Source organism: Artemia franciscana, chromosome 8 (genome assembly GCF_032884065.1).
Source record: "Artemia franciscana chromosome 8, ASM3288406v1, whole genome shotgun sequence".
NCBI lineage: Eukaryota > Metazoa > Arthropoda > Branchiopoda > Anostraca > Artemiidae > Artemia > Artemia franciscana.
In genome coordinates, this window is record NC_088870.1 from 22,544,876 (window position 1) to 22,563,857 (window position 18,982).

At 31.3% G+C, this 18,982-nt stretch overlaps 1 protein-coding gene across 2 annotated transcripts in view; it reads right to left on the reverse strand.

Moving 5' to 3' along the window:
- The window catches only part of LOC136030144 (ras and EF-hand domain-containing protein homolog), a 99,510-nt gene that overhangs the window by 2,653 nt on the left and 77,875 nt on the right, over window positions 1-18,982 (reverse strand). For both annotated transcript variants that reach the window (XM_065708843.1, XM_065708844.1), the window contains 3 exons: window positions 18,487-18,714; window positions 16,766-16,963; window positions 15,057-15,179 (listed from right to left, as the gene is read on the reverse strand). In XM_065708843.1, the coding sequence (XP_065564915.1) occupies window positions 15,057-15,179; window positions 16,766-16,963; window positions 18,487-18,714 (549 nt within the window). The remainder of the gene's footprint in view (window positions 1-15,056; window positions 15,180-16,765; window positions 16,964-18,486; window positions 18,715-18,982) is intronic.

The following is an 18,982-nucleotide window of genomic DNA, read 5'->3' on the forward strand; positions in this document are numbered from 1 at the left end:
ACCAACAATAACAGCATTGTTTTGTAATTTTCTCAAAACTTTAAATAAGCAGATACTAGCTATTGGGTAAGAACAGCCGTATTGTATGGACATTTAACAATTGTTTTCATAGCTGAAAATTAATGGTTTTATCCTGAAGTTGCCACTGCTGGTATTAAATTGGACTTCTACTAACTAAATTGGAAATTTTAGTATTAGATGACTTGAGTGTATGCTCTTGAGGACAATTTCTAGTCATTGTAACAACTTTTAGAAACCAACCCATCTTGTATAGCAACCGCCCATCCTTTTTTAGCATTTAGAGCCAAAACATTTGATTGAATCGTAACTTCTATACTCACGGAAATATTCCCCAAGAAAAAAAATTTACCATTTTCTAAATACTGGTATGAGTGACGTGTTATCTATTTATTATTTTTATGTTTTACATTAGGGTTAAACATCGCTTTCTGGAAAATCTTGTTATATGTATAAAGAAAGTAGTTGAGCTTGTTTAATGAAACTTCTAAGAGTTAATATTTCAGCCTGTTCTTGAAAGTTAAAAATACCTGGTTTTACTTTTTTTTATATATAAAAGAAATATTGTCCAGAAAGTGAGTACATACCATAAACTGGATGATATACTTTTTATCCTACTAACTAAAGTTCTAATTTATTTCGATATGTTCTAATATTTTTCTAGTCTTGGTTGATCTATCTATCTATGTAGGCTCAAAAGATTTTCTTCTTGAATTAATCATATGGTTAATAAAATCACATTATTAATATCACATAATTGACATGATTTGAGTTATGACTATGATTTATTCAAACAAGAATGAATAATAGTTTACACACAAATGTAGACTGGTAAAGGACGACATATCTTCCATGCCTGATTTTCCCCCACCTTATCGTCCACAATTGATGATTACGTATATTAAAAAAAGCAGCCGTTCGACCGCAAATTCTGAATTCTGCACCTCCATATCCAAGTTTAGCAAATTCTAAGTTCTGTACCTATTTAAGAGACGAGACGAAATATTAGATAAGTAATCGCATTTTTTACAACCAGTAGCCTGACATGACATCTGATAAAAATTTCAAAAGGGAAATCTTAAACGGAAAAGTTGATAATCCAAAACTATGCCTCTAAGGGTACCATAGTGTGTATCACCTCTATCTTGAATGGATCCCCACTATCTTGATCTATATTTTTAGTAGAGAGTTAGACATATTACATCCTGTTGAAAAAATACTAAGGTAAGCTTTTCAGTATAGTGCCCCCCCCCCTATTTTGCGATTGCTTAGGGTAATTTAGAGAATATACGTAAAAATGAAATGTTAGCCTCCTCACTGATTAATTATGTAGCAGAACTTTTAAATATGAAACTTTGTGAAACTTCAAATATGGAGCTTCAGCCGTGCAAGAGTGAAGAAGTGTGTAAATTTATGAAGTCACTTAAGTTTAATTCTGCCGGAGTTGATTGTTTGTCCCTTGGAGCTCTAAGAGTGATTGTATGATATACTTTTCCCTGTCTAATTTTTATCATTAATCTTTCCATAGAAAAGGGAAGTTTTCCGGTGCAGTTTCAGGTGGCGAAGGTCATTCAATTTCACAAAGGTCAAATGGAATTCACCAGAATTGATCCATATCAATTCTACCCATCTTTTCAAAGGTACTGGAGAAAGTGGCACATAAAAGGCTTAATAATTTCCGTCAAATGAATAAGCTTTTGAGTCAGACACTGTTTGGGTTTTTTAAGGGTCATTCCACACCGCACACCTTACAGCACCTGGTTTAAAGTGTTAACTATGAATTAAACTCAAGCAACGTACCTATATCTATTTTCATTGACATAAGAAAAGTGTTTGGCACGATTGACTACCAAGTACTGCTTCATCGAACGAAAAGTGTTGGAGTAAATGGAATTTGTCTCAGATATTTTGAGAGCTATCTTTACTGTAGGTCCCTTAAAGTTGTTTAAGGGATGGAATCTCATCGTTTTTCCTGTGAAGTTTGGTGTACCTCAGGGTTCTGTCCTGGGCCCTTTACTTAATCTAGTTTACGAGGACAGGATTCATTTTTATCTGCAGGATGCATGTATTACTTTTCTTGCGGAGGACATGTGATAATAGTTTTGTAAAATCTGCCGATGATTTAATACAAAAAGTTAATGAGGCTCTCAAAAGAATAGTGGTTTTTATAAGTTTAAGTCTGCTGCTCTTGAATAAAAAGAAAGCCTTTTTACTGGTATTCTGTAAAGCGGGTGATTCTGTTGATGTAAGTAGTAAAGTTGTATTAGGTGAAAACCCTGTTTTACAAGTTAAATCCCTGCGGTACCTTAGCTTCCATCTTGATTTTAATCTATCGTGGAAGCATCATAGCAACATTATTTCCGCCAAAATTGCACGTAGAGTTGGCATCCTCAGAAGACTGAAGCATGTTCTGTCGGAATGTACTCTTCGCACGTGTATTTTGCAATAATCTACCCGTATATATCATACGAATGTTTAGTTTAGAGCAGCAATTTTTATGCTAGTTACAAGCGTGCCTAAATTCAGCAAAATAAAGCAGCAAGAATAACTGGTAAATACGTACAAAATGTCAAAGACACCAGTGCATGCTTTAAGTCTCTAAGGCTCATCAATATTGGACAGATAAGGGACTATCAACCGGCGATGTTTGTGTTTAATTATTTGCATAATCTAGTCCCGGAAACTTTTAATGAGTTGTACCGTCTTAGAAGTTCTGTTCATGAACCAGATACAAGATACACGAGTATTAGATGCTTGCATATGGCATTTTCAAATCCAAAATTCAAAAAATTATTACTATGATAAATCAATGTTAATTTTACTTCCTCGTTCGGATTGTCGGAGGTCTGGGATGTACCAAATTCTTTTTGTAAGTTCTGAAAGGTCAAGGTTTTCGATCAGGTACCAAATACCCTTCATTGCAAACAACTATAAACTGAAATACAAAATTCTGTTTGATCCATCCCAAAAATCTCAGCTAACTTAAAAAAAAGTTAATATTAAAGAATGTTTGTTAAAATTTAGATTATTCACCATTGAAAATGGAAAATTTTTTTTTTTTTGATTGTCTTCTTTGTATGTTTTGTTTCTCATGTCCTTGTGTTTAAGATTGCCTCCCATGTCCCTCATGCCCGATATTTATTTATTTACTTATCCTTGTTACTTCTCTTTACTATCCTTTATTATTACTATCCTTGTTACACGTGTTAAATTTTGTAATTATTATTATGACAAGATATCGATGTTTTTCCATGTTTTTGCACGCTCCCAGCATTGCAGGCTCTGCTCTCAGTTGGAACATATATTGTTTTTGTGTTTTTTTCAGCTGAATAAAGAAAAAGTTAAAGTTGAAAAAATTGAAGTTGAGCATGATACCAGACCTTATGATAACTTAGATGTGGATATTCAAAATAGTGTAAGATCTGGTTTTACTTTGAAGTGTCTTGGCCCTTCTGTATGTAATTCACTTCTTGTGAGTGTTGGGGAGGCTGAGCATCTCCCACAGTTAAAAAAAGATTAAAAGAGTATTTGTTGGAGAATTTATTTTTTTTATTGGGGGATTGGAGTGGAATATAAGGCTGAAGGGAGGAGCAGGTTGAAAGGGTTGGGGTGGAGGGAGTTTTTTTTTATAAGGGTTCTTACCCTGGGGATATTTGAGAAAAGGTGATTGTCTTTTTTTCTTTTTCATAATTTTTTTAATTAATGTAGGATGCTTCTAGGAGCATTTAAGTAGGTTTCTTATTATTATTTTTAATTCAGGATGTCTTTAGAAATTTTTATGTAGTTAATCGCTACACGTTAGCAAAATTAAATTTTTTCACTAGTGTAGTGATTTATGTCTGTAAATGTGTATATTTTTGTTTACATTGTAAATAAAAGTCAAAGTGATGTAAAAGTTGTCACTCACAGAAAACAATCCACTAGTAGCAATGGAATATTGCATAGAAAACTTGCTTAAGGCTACTCCCCATTGCGATAGTAATCATGCCACATCCAACTTTAATTATGACAATAACCAGATTACAGCAACTGCAGTCACCACGTAATACTACTAGTCATAGTAGTACTATTTTATACTAAAAACCTGACTTGTCCCAGCTTTCCTGCTACAATCTGGAGTTTGATAGTATTTGGCTTTGCTTGCGTCAGAGTTTTTACCCTACTATCTCACCATATTCAGCATAATCACTTTTTGTTTATTTTTTTCAGTTTTGCCAAAAAATAAAAATTTTACTAGTTACAACAATTTTGTTTATTTTACGATTATCAATTTTTCAAAAATTTATACAGTAATAAGGTTTCAGTATTAATCCGAAATATTTTATAACAAAATGGAGGAAATGAAAAGTAGATTTATTTTTCTAAATTTAATTTTATTTATACATTCAAGCATCCTGCAAACCAATACATAAATTTTAATGTTGATGTTTGGTAGCAGCAACATCAAACCACGCCTTAAGGTTATAAATTTTAGCCACAAATACCTGAAAAAGATTATTTGTTACGAAAAGGATGACAAAACACCACTATTTACCCATATTGTTTCTTTCATTTTTGCAATTTTTCTCTATTATTATTATGTGAAGCTTACATTTAAAACGATTTTGTTTTAAAACGTACACAGAGACGTACATAGCAAGATGTATGGCCCAATGTGCAGTAAGTGTTTAAAATGTACACAGCAAAAGTTTTTATGGCTATTCATTTTATTTCAGTTAACTATTTTATTGCATATATTTTTGGACAGTGTATTCACACTTATACCATTTCCACCTCACCACTGCAAGGATTGTCAGACGAGTTTGACTATATTTCTGGCACTTATAAGTGTGGGCTTCCCCTTAACCAAATCAAAGGGTTTCCAATCGGAGATTGATCCAAAAGAACCCTTAACCAGGATTTTTCTGATATACCCATTCAAGGGTTATAAATTTGGGTACCTACGCATGAGTGCACTCCAAAATTTATTCTTGTTGCTTTAATTTCAAATATCTACACTTCCAAAACACTAACTGATAAGCTATGTGAATATACTTCAGTAATATGGTAAGACAAGTGAAGATATTCACTAGTCTGCAATATTTGTATATACTAGATGTTGGGGTGGTGCTTCCTGTGAATATAGATAGATATATATATATATATGCATATAAATCTGTGCATATAAATAGATTTGTCAGGTTTACCGACTATTGAACATGCAACATATAATTGTCCATGGGAAAAACAATCCGTATTCAGATCTATGTCTCATTATTCTAATGATTGCCCTTGAGCTTTGTTGATGGTGATTGCTAATCGAACATTCCCTGTGTCCCTGGCCGTCATTTGTGTCCTGGTGTCCCGGTCTGTAATTTCGTCAGTCGACAAACATGACATGAGTCGACAAACAACTTCATGACGGCATAATGCTCAATCCTTATAATGTTGTCAGTCAACACACAAACTTGACGTCAGTCAACACACACACACAAACAAACAACTTATTTTTATATATATATAGATATCTATTATCTATATATTATCTATATATATATATATATATATATATATATATATATATATATATATATATATATATATATATATATATATATATATATATATATATATATATATACTAGCATATATATATATATATATATATATATATATATATATATATATATATATATATATATATATATATATATATATATAAATATATATATATATATATATATATATATATGTCAAATAATAAAAGATATTTAGACGATATTTTGGTCTTAAATTGTAAGGACTTCATTGATATTTCTAAAAATATATATCCATCAGAGCTTACTCTTGAACCTAGCCATGTCACTGGTCTTGAAGATCATTTCTTAGATTTAAATATTAATATTTCTGATAATAATAAATTAAGTTTTAAAATGTATAATAAAACGGATGATTTTGATTTTGAAGTGATTAGTTTCCCATTCCCTGAAAGTAATATACACTCAAATATCACATATTCGGCGTTTTTCTCACAATTACTTCGTTATGCAAGGATTTGTAGTAATTATACTGATTTTAAAATTAGATGTAAAATCTTAAGCCAAAAATTGATATTAAGAGGTTTTTCTGCAAATAAATTAACTTGGCAATTTAAAAAATTTAGTTTTCATTATAATGAACTTTTAAATAAATACCAAAAGAATTATCTTGAAATACTTAAAGAAATTTTCAGCTAATTTCGGAGGTTCGGGAAATGTTGATGCAGTGCCATTTATTTTGAATTGTGTTTCTATTAGCGGATTTTTTTTTTATATATAGCCCCATGGTAATTTTGAATTCTATAATTGTTTAGTTCATTCAGGTTTTTTGCAAAGAGTTCATATTTGTGATCTGGTATAATTTATATCAATTAGTTTACCTATTGCTGCTAAATAGAGGAATATATTAACAGGATAAGCTTGATTTGGTGTTACTTGGTTGTTCTACATTCGCTGTTTTTTTTTTCATAGGTATGTATTTTGGGGGTGATACCTGACACGGGGATGCCATGGATATTCTGTGGTAGGCACAACACTTGACTGGGTAGAGAATTTAAAGTGCCGACACCCTATAGGCAAGTGTATTCTCCTGATGAGCCCTTGTGTTGGGTTGTTACCTCTGAATTATTTGTCTTTACTGTTTTTATTGCTTGGTAAATGACGACTTATACTTATTGACGACATGACTGCCTGTCCATGGATTATACTTTATGGTTGATTGTGTATGGCTATGCTGTTTGACCTATGTGATTGTATGGATGAGTAGGGTTATGGCCTCGTTCAAGTGCTGGTCTATATTAATCACTAATTTAGGAAAACAGTCTTCCTTTTCTCCTTCTGTCTCCTTTTTTTTTTTTTTTTTTTTTTTTTTTTTTTTTTTTTTTTTTTTGTCTCAATGTGTTTGTGCTGTTGCATTGGTTGTTTCTCTCTTCGTAATATTGTTCCAGGTTGGATCCAGTGTTGATGGAGCAAATATTTTAGTTTTCTCCCCGACAGACCTTTACCCTGGTTTTGATATTTATTGACATATTGACCTATTGACCTTGGCATGCTTTTTGGACTTCGATTGTTGGATTTTGATTTGGATGTTGGTTTGATTTGGATTTATTTTAATAACTTTTAATGCAACACAATACAAATATTAGCCTCGGAACTCGGAACGATTTTTTGAAAGTTAGTAAGTGTAAGAGTCGTTGTTTTCTTTGCCAAGATTATTTTATCCCACGTACATCTGTTAAGAGTACATTGTATAATAAAAATTTTGCATGCAAGTTACGTGGTAATGTTAATTGTAAAACAACTGATGTAATTTACCTATTAGAATGTAATAAATGCTGTCTACAATATGTTGGGGAAACAACTAATAATATATATAAAAGATTTTCTGGACACAAGACAACAGTTAATAAAGAAAAAACTAATAACTATCTAGTTCAACATTGTAATAATGGTACGTGTTCCATATCAGATATAACTGTCACAATTTTAGAAAATTTAGAGTTAGAAAATTTAAATAAAGAAGAGAAGAATAATAGACTACGTAAACAGGAGGATTTCTGGATCCATACTCTTGGTACAGCTGAGCCTTTTGGGCTAAATGATCGTGTAGCAAAATATGGTGACATGTCTCATGTTGTTGTTAAATGTATTGGTGGTTTTATGGACCATCCTTCTTTTACTTGTCCTACTAAACGTAAAAAACGTTCAAGAGGACATAGGAAAAATAATAGAAAAAATGAATTAGATTTACATATGCTGTCTGTAGATCTATGCCAACTACTTGAATCTAGGGGTATGATTTCTGTAATAAAATGTCTAAATAATTTATCCAAGAGGAATTTAATCAAACTTTTCTGGATTGTTAAGAATAATACAGCTCTTGAATATAATTTTAAAGTAATATGTGATACAATTTGGATTCTAACTAAAACGAAATTTATTTCAAAAAATAAAAAGTTTGATAAGATTGGTAATAAGGCAGCAGATTATATTTACCTATTAATTTTACTTGTAAGCAGATTGAAGATATTAATTTACCAGAAATTTTAAATCAGCGGGATGTGAAACATGCCCTTCCTAGTAAATGATTTTCAATTATAATTTAATACTTAAAAGATTAGATAGTGATATAAATTGGAAACCAGTTTGTAACTGTAAGCAACTTGGCCCATTTGTAAATCCCACTTACAAGCATGTTATAACAGGGGACTTATCAATAATAAAACAAGATGATCTTCAAATTATAATGAATAAAGGGGCTAATTACCGTCTTTCTCATCATCTGAAACCATCGAGTGTTCTTAATGGCTTGGAAAATGATTTTGATTTATTTATTGATAAGTGGTGCAAGAAAGAGAATAAAAATAAAGAGAGTTTTTAAAGTTGGAAGAATTTAATTATTAGTAGAATAAGAAATAAAATATATTCTAATTTAAAAAATAGTAACACTAAATCATTATTTTATAATGCTAAGATAAAACAAGCAATTGCTAATCTACAGAATGAATTTGTAGTTGTGCCGGTGGATAAAGCTAATAATAATTTTGCCATAATTTGTCAGAAGCTCTATTGTGATATATTAAAAAGGGAGTTATGCACAACTAATGTTTACGAAAAGGTAGATTTAGAGGATGAGAATCTAATTGAAAAGACTGAGGAAATACTTTTTAAAAATTATAATATTAAAGTAAATGACAATGATAAAAACTTCCCTTTCCTATATTGGACTGTAAAATTTCATAAGAGTCCCCCTAAACCACGGTTTATTGCTGGAGCAGCTAAATGTCCAACCCGCACTGCTGCTACTGACCTCTCTTTAATTTTAAAGGAAATTATAAATAAACTTAAAACCTATTGTTCTGGTATTAAAAAATTTTCGAATTTTAATCCATATTGGAGTGTTAATAATTCACTGCAGGTGATAGATTCTTTAACAATGGTTTCAGCTAAAAGAATTGAGTCTTTCGATTTTGCGACAATGTATACTAATTTATAACTTAATGTAGTGTTAGATAATTTAAAAACGGTTATCAAGAAATCTTTCCTCTTATCTAGTAAAAGGTTCTTAAAAATAGACATTCATAATAAAAAAGCTATATGGACAAATTGCTTTAAGACTACAGTTGACTTGAGATGTTACAGCTTGGATCTGATATTTGAGTTACTAGAATTTGTTTTATATAATACTTATATAAGATTTGGTGGTGATTTGTACAAGCAAATCGTGGGAATTCCCATGGGGGGGGGATGCCAGCCCATTTATAGCTGACTTGTTTTTAAGTCAACTAGAATATAAATATATGATGGATAAGAATAATCCAAATAATTTAAAACATGTTTTTTCAAATAATAAAAGATATTTAGATGATATTTGGTCTTAAAGTGTAAGGATTTCATTGATATTTCTAAAAATATATATTCATCAGAGCTTACGCTTGAACCTAGCCATGGCACTGGTCTTGAAGATCATTTCTTAGATTTAAATATTAATATTTCTGATTATAATAAATTAAGTTTTAAAATGTATAATAAAACGGATGATTTTGATTTTGAAGTGATTAGTTTCCCATTCCCTGAAAGTAATGTACACTCAAATATCACATATTCGGCGTTTTTCTCACAATTACTTCGTAATGCAAGGATTTGTAGTAATTATATTGATTTTAAAAATAGATGTAAAATCTTAAGCCAAAAATTGATATTAAGAGGTTTTTCTGCAAATAAATTAACTTGGCAATTTAAAAAATTTAGTTTTCATTATAATGAACTTTTAAATAAATACCAAGGAATATATTAACAGGATAAGCTTGATTTGGTGTTACTTGGTTGTTCTACATTCGCTGTTTTTTTTTTTTTTTTTTTTGATAGGCATGTATTTTGGGGGTGATACCTGACACTGGGATGCCATGGATATTCTGTGGTAGGCACAACACCTGACTGGGTAGAGAATTTAAAGTGCCGAAACCCTATAGGCAAGTATATTCTCCTGATGAGCCCTTGTGTTGGGTTGTTACCTCTGAATTATTTGTCTTTACTGTTTTTATTGCTTGGTAAATGACGACTTATACTTGACTGCCTGACGACATGATATACTTGATTGACGACATGACTGCCTGTCCATGGATTATTCTTTATGGTTGATTGTGTATGGCTATACTGTTTGACCTATGTTATTGTATGGATGAGAAGGGTTATGGCCTCGTTCAAGTGCTGGTCTATATTAATCACTAATTTAGGAAAACAGTCTTCCTTTTCTCCTTCTGTCTCTTTTTTTTTTTTTTTTTTTTTTTTTTTTTTTTTTTTTTTTTTTTTTTTTGTCTCAATGTGTTTGTGCTGTTGCATTGGTTGTTTCTCTCTTCGTAATATATATATATCCTCACGCGCATAAGTCGTTACGCGCCGTATCAGTTACGCGCCATTGTAGTTATGTTCCTGTGTACCACCTATGAATATAGATAGATTGATATATGTGTTTTGAACTACTTAAAACTTGCGAAAATACAACATTCTTGGCTTGCCCATTGTCTGTGCATATACAAAGCCTTATTTACTTATAATGACGTCATATACAAACGCTCTTTTTACAAACAAACAAACATGCATACACACAACTCTTTTTTATATAGATAGATAGATAGATAGATACTATGCAAATTAACTGCGTAAAACTTGCGAATATACAACATTCTTCGCTGTCCAATTGTCGCTGCATATAAATAGGTCGTCAGGTTTACCGACCCTCGAACATGCAACGTACAATTGTCCATGGGAAAAACAATCAGTATTAAGATCTATACCACATTTTTCTAATGATTGACCTTGAGCTTTCTTAATGGTGATTGCAAATGCTAATCGAATTGGGAATTGCAATCTTTTAAATTGAAAAGGCAGATCCGTTGGAATCATGGGAATGCTGTATCCGAATGCCAGGCGATAATTTTCAGGTTGCTCTTGTGATTCCTCGGCACACTTTCTTTTCTTACTTTCTATTTTAGCCACAAGCCTGTTTTCTTGCTGTTCTTGTGGTTCCTCGGCATGCTTTCTTTTCTTACTTTCTCTATCAGCATTTAATCATATACCAATTCAAAAACGAATGTATATACAGACTGGGACACCGGGACATAAATGACGACCAGGACACAGGGAATATAAATGACGACCGGGACACAGGGACACAACTACAACGGGGAGGCCGGAGGGCACAGGGGGATACATAAATGACGAAGGGGACACTGGGAATGTTCGATTAGCAATCACCATCAACAAAGCTCAAGGGCAATCATTAGAATCATGAGGTATAACTAAAAAAAAACTAAAAAAAAGTTAAACAACTAAAAACTAAAAAAAAAGACCAATTCAAAAACGAATGTATATACAGACCGGGACATCGGGACACAAATGACGACCGGGACACCGGGACACAGGGAATATAAATGAAGGTCGGGATTATATGCTGCATGTTCAAGAGTCGGTAAACCTGACAATCTATTTATATGCACAGACAATGGGACAGCGAAGAATTTTGTATATTCGCAAGTTTTACGTAGTTAAAAACAATATATATATATATATATATATATATATATATATATATATATATATATATATATATATATATATATATATATATATATATATATATATATATATATATATATATATATATTTATATATATATATATATATTGTTTAGTAAATGACGACTTATACTTATTGACGACATGACTGCCTGTCCATGGTTTATTCTTTATGGTTGATTGTGTATGGCTATGCTGTTTGACCTACGTGATTGTATGGATGAGTAGGGTTAAGGCCTCATTCAAGTGCTGGTCTACATTAATCACCAATTTAGGAAAACAGTCTTCCTTTTCTCCTTCTGTCTCTCTCCTTTTTTTCTTTTTTTTGTGTTTTTGCTGTTGCATTGATGATTTCTCTTCTCAAGATATATATATATATATATATATATATATATATATATATATATATATATATATATATATATATATATATATATATATATATATATATATATATATATATATATATATATATATACTAGCTGTTGGGGTGGCGCTTCGCGCCACCCCAACACCTAGTTGGTGGGGGCGCTTCGCGCCCCCCCCAAGCCCCCCCGCGCGCGTAAGTCGTTACGCGCCATAATAGTTACGCGCCATTGTAGTTGTGTCCCTATGTCCCACCTGTGAATATAGATAGATATATATATATATATATATATATATATATATATATATATATATATATATATATATATATATATATATATATATATATATATATATATATATATATATATATATATATATATATGGTTTTAACTACGTAAAACTTGCGAATATACAACATTCTTTGCTGTCCCATTGTCTTTGCATATAAATAGATTGTCAGGTTTACCGACTCTTGAACATGCAACATATAATGGTCCATGGGAAAACAATCTGTATTCAGATCTATACCTCATGATTCTAATGATTGCCCTTGAGCTTTGTTGATGGTGATTGCTAATCGACCATTCCCTGTCCCGGTGTCCCGGTCGTCATTTATATCCCCCTGTTTCCCCCGGTGTCCCCGTTGTAGTTGTGTCCCTGTGTCCCGGTCGTCATTTATATTCCCTGTGTCCCGGTCGTCATTTGTATCCCGGTGTCCCGGTCTGTATATACATTCGTTTTTTAGTTTTGTTTTTCTCCTTTATTTTTTTCCTTTTTTTTTTCTTTTTTAGTTTATTTAGATTTTTAGATTTTTTAGTTTTTTTATTAGTTTTTAGTTTTTTTTTCTTTTTAGTTTTTTTGTAGTTTTTACCTTCTTTTTAGTTTTGTTAGTTTTTTTTTTTACTTATGTCCTGGTCGTCATTTATACTCCCTGTGTCCCGGTGCTTTGTTGATTGCTAATCGAACATTCCTTTTGTCCTGGTCGCTTTCTCTTTGAGTGTCGTCATTTATTTTTTTCTTTTTTAGTTCTTTTAGTTTTTACCTTTTTTAGTTTTTTTTAGTTTTTTAGAGGAAAATTTTTTTTTTAGCTTTTTTATTTTTTTTATTAGTTTTTAGTTTTTTTTTTAGTTTTTGCCTTTTTTTTAGTTCTTTTAGTTTTTTAGCTTTTTTATTAGTTTTTAGTTTTTTTGTAGTTTTTGCCTTTTTTTAGTTTTTTTTAGTTTTTTAGCTTTTTTATTTTTTTTATTAGTTTTTAGTTTTTTTTGTAGTTTTTGCCTTTTTTTAGTTTTTTCAGTTTTGACGTCACCTGATCCAGTTTTTTCAGGTGACGTCACCTGATCCAAATAGATTGTCAGGTTTACCGACTCTTGAACATGCAACATATAATGGTCCATGGGAAAACAATCTGTATTCAGATCTATACCTCATGATTCTAATGATTGCCCTTGAGCTTTGTTGATGGTGATTGCTAATCGACCATTCCCTGTCCCGGTGTCCCGGTCGTCATTTATATCCCCCTGTTTCCCCCGGTGTCCCCGTTGTAGTTGTGTCCCTGTGTCCCGGTCGTCATTTATATTCCCTGTGTCCCGGTCGTCATTTGTATCCCGGTGTCCCGGTCTGTATATACATTCGTTTTTTAGTTTTGTTTTTCTCCTTTATTTTTTTCCTTTTTTTTTCTTTTTTAGTTTATTTAGATTTTTAGATTTTTTAGTTTTTTTATTAGTTTTTAGTTTTTTTTTCTTTTTAGTTTTTTTGTAGTTTTTACCTTCTTTTTAGTTTTGTTAGTTTTTTTTTTTACTTATGTCCTGGTCGTCATTTATACTCCGTGTCCCGGTGCTTTTTATTAGTTTTTTTATTAGTTTTTAGTTTTTTTTTCTTTTTAGTTTTTTTGTAGTTTTTACCTTCTTTTTAGTTTTGTTAGTTTTTTTTTTTACTTATGTCCTGGTCGTCATTTATACTCCGTGTCCCGGTGCTTTGTTGATTGCTAATCGAACATTCCTTTTGTCCTGGTCGCTTTCTCTTTGAGTGTCGTCATTTATTTTTTTCTTTTTTAGTTCTTTTAGTTTTTACCTTTTTTAGTTTTTTTTAGTTTTTTAGATGATTTTTTAGTTTTTTTAGTTTTTTAGCTTTTTTATTAGTTTTTAGTTTTTTTTTGTAGTTTTTGCCTTTTTTTAGTTTTTTTAGTTTTTTAGCTTTTTTATTTTTTTTATTAGTTTTTAGTTTTTTTTGTAGTTAGTTTTTTTAGTTTTTTACCTTTTTTTTAGTTTTTTAAGTTTTTTTAGTTTTTTAGCTTTTTTATTTTTTTATTAGTTTTTAGTTTTTTTTGTAGTTTTGCCTTTTTTTTAGTTTTTTTAGTTTTTTAGCTTTTTTATTAGTTTTTAGTTTTTTTTGTAGTTTTTGCCTTTTTTTAGTTTTTTTAGTTTTTTAGCTTTTTTATTTTTTTTATTAGCTTTTAGTTTTTTTGTAGTTTTTGCCTTTTTTTAGTTTTTTCAGTTTTGACGTCACCTGATCCAGTTTTTTCAGGTGACGTCACCTGATCCATCCACAGACAGACAGACAACTTATTTTTATATATATAGATATATATATATATATATATATATATATATATATACATATATATATATATATATATATATATATATATATATATATATATATATATATATATATATATATATATATATATATATATATATATATATATATATATATATATATATATTTATATATATATAAATATATTATATTTATATTGTGTCTACTATTATATATATATAAATTACATTTATAAAGTCAGTGTTTAAATCAGATCATTGGGGAAAATAAGTGCCTTTACCATAAGGGCTGGATGGATAATGTTAACCTCACAAGCAAATTTTTGGAATTTAAACTGTCCTATTCTCATAGCTATTGACGACACTGAAAATATGTTGGGTTGAAATAACGTCAATCTTTTTTTAAACTTACAAATAACTAGCATAATTAATATAACTTTAAGAGAATAATTAGCTACTAGTGTAATTAACACATGCAGATACTTGGATGTGACGAAAGTGTTAGAGCCAATTACTACCTGAAAAGCTTGTTCAACGTTAATAGCTTCCTTCGCACTAGTCTCAAAGAAAGGGATATTGTTTTTTTCCTGACACCATTGCTGAGCTCTATTCGTGGAAACAGCTCGATTTTCTACATCAACCTAAAATGAAACAATACATAAGAAATATTAGGAAGGAACAGATTTCAATTTTTTCAAAGAGAGAGAGAGAGGGATTTATTGACAAAATATGTAAACAAAAAAAAAATGTTGTTACTTCCCTAAAAAGCAAGACTTGTCCATGGGGGAGGTTTCATAAATAGAATGTTGTATGTTAAAATTAACTGACATTTGGAGATACAAATCGGACAAAGAAAACCAGTAATGCCCAGCCGTCCATACAGTTGCCCTCTCCAAAAAAAATAAAGCAAGAACCATACCATCAAAACGCATATTCCTTGACAGCTTCTTCCAAGGAAGAGAGGGGAGGAAGGTGTAAGAAATTTAAAAAGCCTGAATTATAAAGCTCTCTGCTTGGCTATACATAACTACTATTTAAAATAGAGAACATACATCCCACGTTTTTATTTTGTTAGGAAGATAAGACATAATGTTTAATTTTACCAGAACAGGGTCCACATAATCCTTAAAATCTTGATTTTTTTATAGTTTCCCTTACAATTAAGCATATAATTGCTTCCATAAGAAGTTTCCGAAGATTTTCCTATGGAATATTCTATTTTTCTGAGTTGTAGCCCCTCATCCCCTTATTCACCCCACATCCCTCATCTCATCATTCCGTTTCCCCTCACAAAAAAAATCCTGAGTAGGTGCTGTTCCATAAACGTTACAAATTTCCAAGAAATCTTTATAATTTATCACTTAATGATAATTTCCAAAACAATGGAAAAATGATTTCTTAGGTAGTAAAAGCTTTCAAACACAACCTTTTTCCTAAGTTAGATAAGAAGCTTAGTAAACTGTATGCCAGTGTTCTTTTAACAGTCACGCTAGCCTGACGAGAATGACTAAAAATGGCAAAGATATGATGGCTAGATTTTTTCTACTAATAATCGATTACTTTCTGCTTTCTACTTTTAAATTTATATTTTCATTTATCATTTTTTTTTTAATTTATTATTTCATTCTGTTATATCAGTCACTCGGATTTTTAATATTCCTAAGCACTAAATTTTTCTACGATAAGAGGAACAAAACCTTTAACAGACGTCCTTCACTTTCTTTGTTTATGTTTCAACATTTTTGAACACTAAAATACTAACTCATTTTATTTTGTAATTTTTATCATTAAGTATTTTTACTTCTATAGTCAAATACACGATTCTAAAAGGCCAGAATTCTCTTTTATATTTTACATTGAGCTCTGATAACTTCTTAGGGAATCAGCCATTTAAATTGTTTTTTAAGTTACCCGATGCCTCTTAAAATGATATCAAATTGAAGTGAAAAGTTCACCATTGAAATCGTCGTTTTCGAAAATTTTGTATTGAGGTTTTTACTTCCCCACCTTCAACTGTAAGAAAATCCATTTTTTGCAAGTGTGGACCTGATATGTCTTATTTTTCCACAAGGTAGGGTCCAGGACCCAAATAGCTCTTTGAATTAGTATTTATAAATTATGATCGGGGAAAATTTATGCAATGTCTAATTTTTCGAAAGAATATATTCTCCTTGCAAATAGTGAAAAAAAATGAGCATGTTCAAACCAAACTTTAAAACTACCTTACCTTGTTCCCAAGAACCACAAACGGGAAATTGTCAGGATCTCTGGGAGAAATTTGCATGAGAAACTCGTCTCTCCACGAGTCTAGAGATTTGAAACTACTGGCAGACGTAACATCAAATACTAAAACGCAACAATCAGCTGCTCTGTAAAACGCAACACCAAGGGATCGAAATCTCTCCTGTCCAGCCGTGTCCCATATCTGAAAAAAGAAAGAAAATCGACATAAAAAACATAGCTTAATAAACATTATTAGAAAAAGGCTTATAAGCAAAGGAAAGGTAGAAATATTGCTTAACTGAAGAATTGAACTTAAAAATTTTAAATTTTACCTGCTAGCGTTTTATTATTATTATTTTTTTTTTCTTCAAAATGATGGCTAACATACAGTCTACCAGATTTTTCTCAAGAACCTCAATCCTTACCACATCACTACCATTATCAAAGAGACTGATGCGAGGAGGATATAGAGAGTTGTATATTCAAAACTTGTCAATTTTTCTTATATTTTTGTCCCTTTTCCGCTCCTTGCTGTATTTCATTCTTCATCTTAGAGTAAATTTGATGGCATATTGATTTTCATTTCAAACTGTTTTTGTGCTTCTAGCCTTCTGAAGACATAATGATTTCTAGCATTTATTTTTAGGAATTTAAATTTTTTCGCAGTATAGTAACTACAATTACGATACTAATTGCTTGGTATGCTCCGCATAGCCTGATACAAGACGTTTTACCTGATAGGCTAGCATCTTTTCATCAATTGTCACTTCCATTCAAGGCCAAATCCAGGGACAGGGGGGTTATCGGGTTAATTTCTCCCCCGAAATTTTTGTCCGACTCGTAAAACAGCAACAAAAATGCGTATATGCAAATTTGTAATGTGTTTTGTAAAGTTTCTTTTCGTACCCCCTCCCCATAAAAAATCTTGAATAGTGTATTGCTTCAAATGGTTATTTTTTAGCAGCAGAAACTCTTCAATTCTTTAAGCAGTCCCTTTCCTATGCAGAATAAATTTTGCTCATTTTTGGGTTTAATGTTAAGCTTTACTTTCATAATAGTAGCGTACACCAAAATATTCCCGGAAATCATACAGGAGTAGATATCAATTTCACACTTTTGATGCATTTTCAAAATTTCTTTTATTACCCCCCCCCTTTCAAACAAAAATTCAGGTTACGGCCCTGAAGATTATATACCAATTTCTATCTCAAACCACTCCTCGTCTCTCTCTTATAACTAATTATGTGTTTATCTGATGGCTCATTGAGAGCTGGGATGTTTTGGCATTAAACTGCACTCTTTGAGGTATCTCCCTACCTCCCTAACTACAAAACGTTCAGAGAACCCCACTGTAAAAGTTTTAGTATCTTTTTTAGCTTTAAAATTTGTCTGTTGCTTATAGATAGAATTATTTATTGGAAACCTTACGGATATTTTTCGAGGGGGGTCTCCAGCAGGGGGAGGGGGATTGTCTGGGGGAATTTTCAGTTGGGATAAATTTTTTGTAATAATTTCCTTTCAGTGGGGATCGATTTTCCTAGAAGTATTTTCCTGGGAATGGGATATTCTCAATGGGGGGTATATGCCTAAAACTATCTGCACTAAGATCCACAACTCGGATATTATAAATAAAATGATATGGGGTGTTTGTAATGGGCTGATCATTTTTTAGGACTGTGGATATCAACGTTTTCAGCAGCCAGGGTATTTAACAAGGCAACTTACCTGAAGGGTTACCAGATTATCATCCACCATGACCTCTTTTGGAGCAATACCTGTACCAATTGTTGCCTTGTATTCATTTGAAAATTTTTTGAGGACGTATTGGTTCATAAGAGATGTTTTACCAACTCCGGAGTCACCCAATATAATCACCTTGAGCAAAATTTTCTTGCGAGATTTGTCATTTAATACCCCACTCCTGCCATCAAGCATATGTGGCTGACAATGTGACTGAAAAATAAAATGAAGAAGATAAAAATGTTTAATTACGTTAAAGGAGAATTGAAATAAAATTATCGAGAAAGTATTATTCTCTAGAGAAGCATTGATGCTGGGAGCAGTACTGAAAAAATACAAAAGCTGGTTAGAATCCTGAAAGCATCTTTTAAATCCCATAACTTTGATGAAGCTGTCTGCAAAACACATAATTTCAGTCCCTCTATCACAAGGGTCATGACTTCTCAATGGAACAGCAGTTTTACCATGAAAAAAATATATT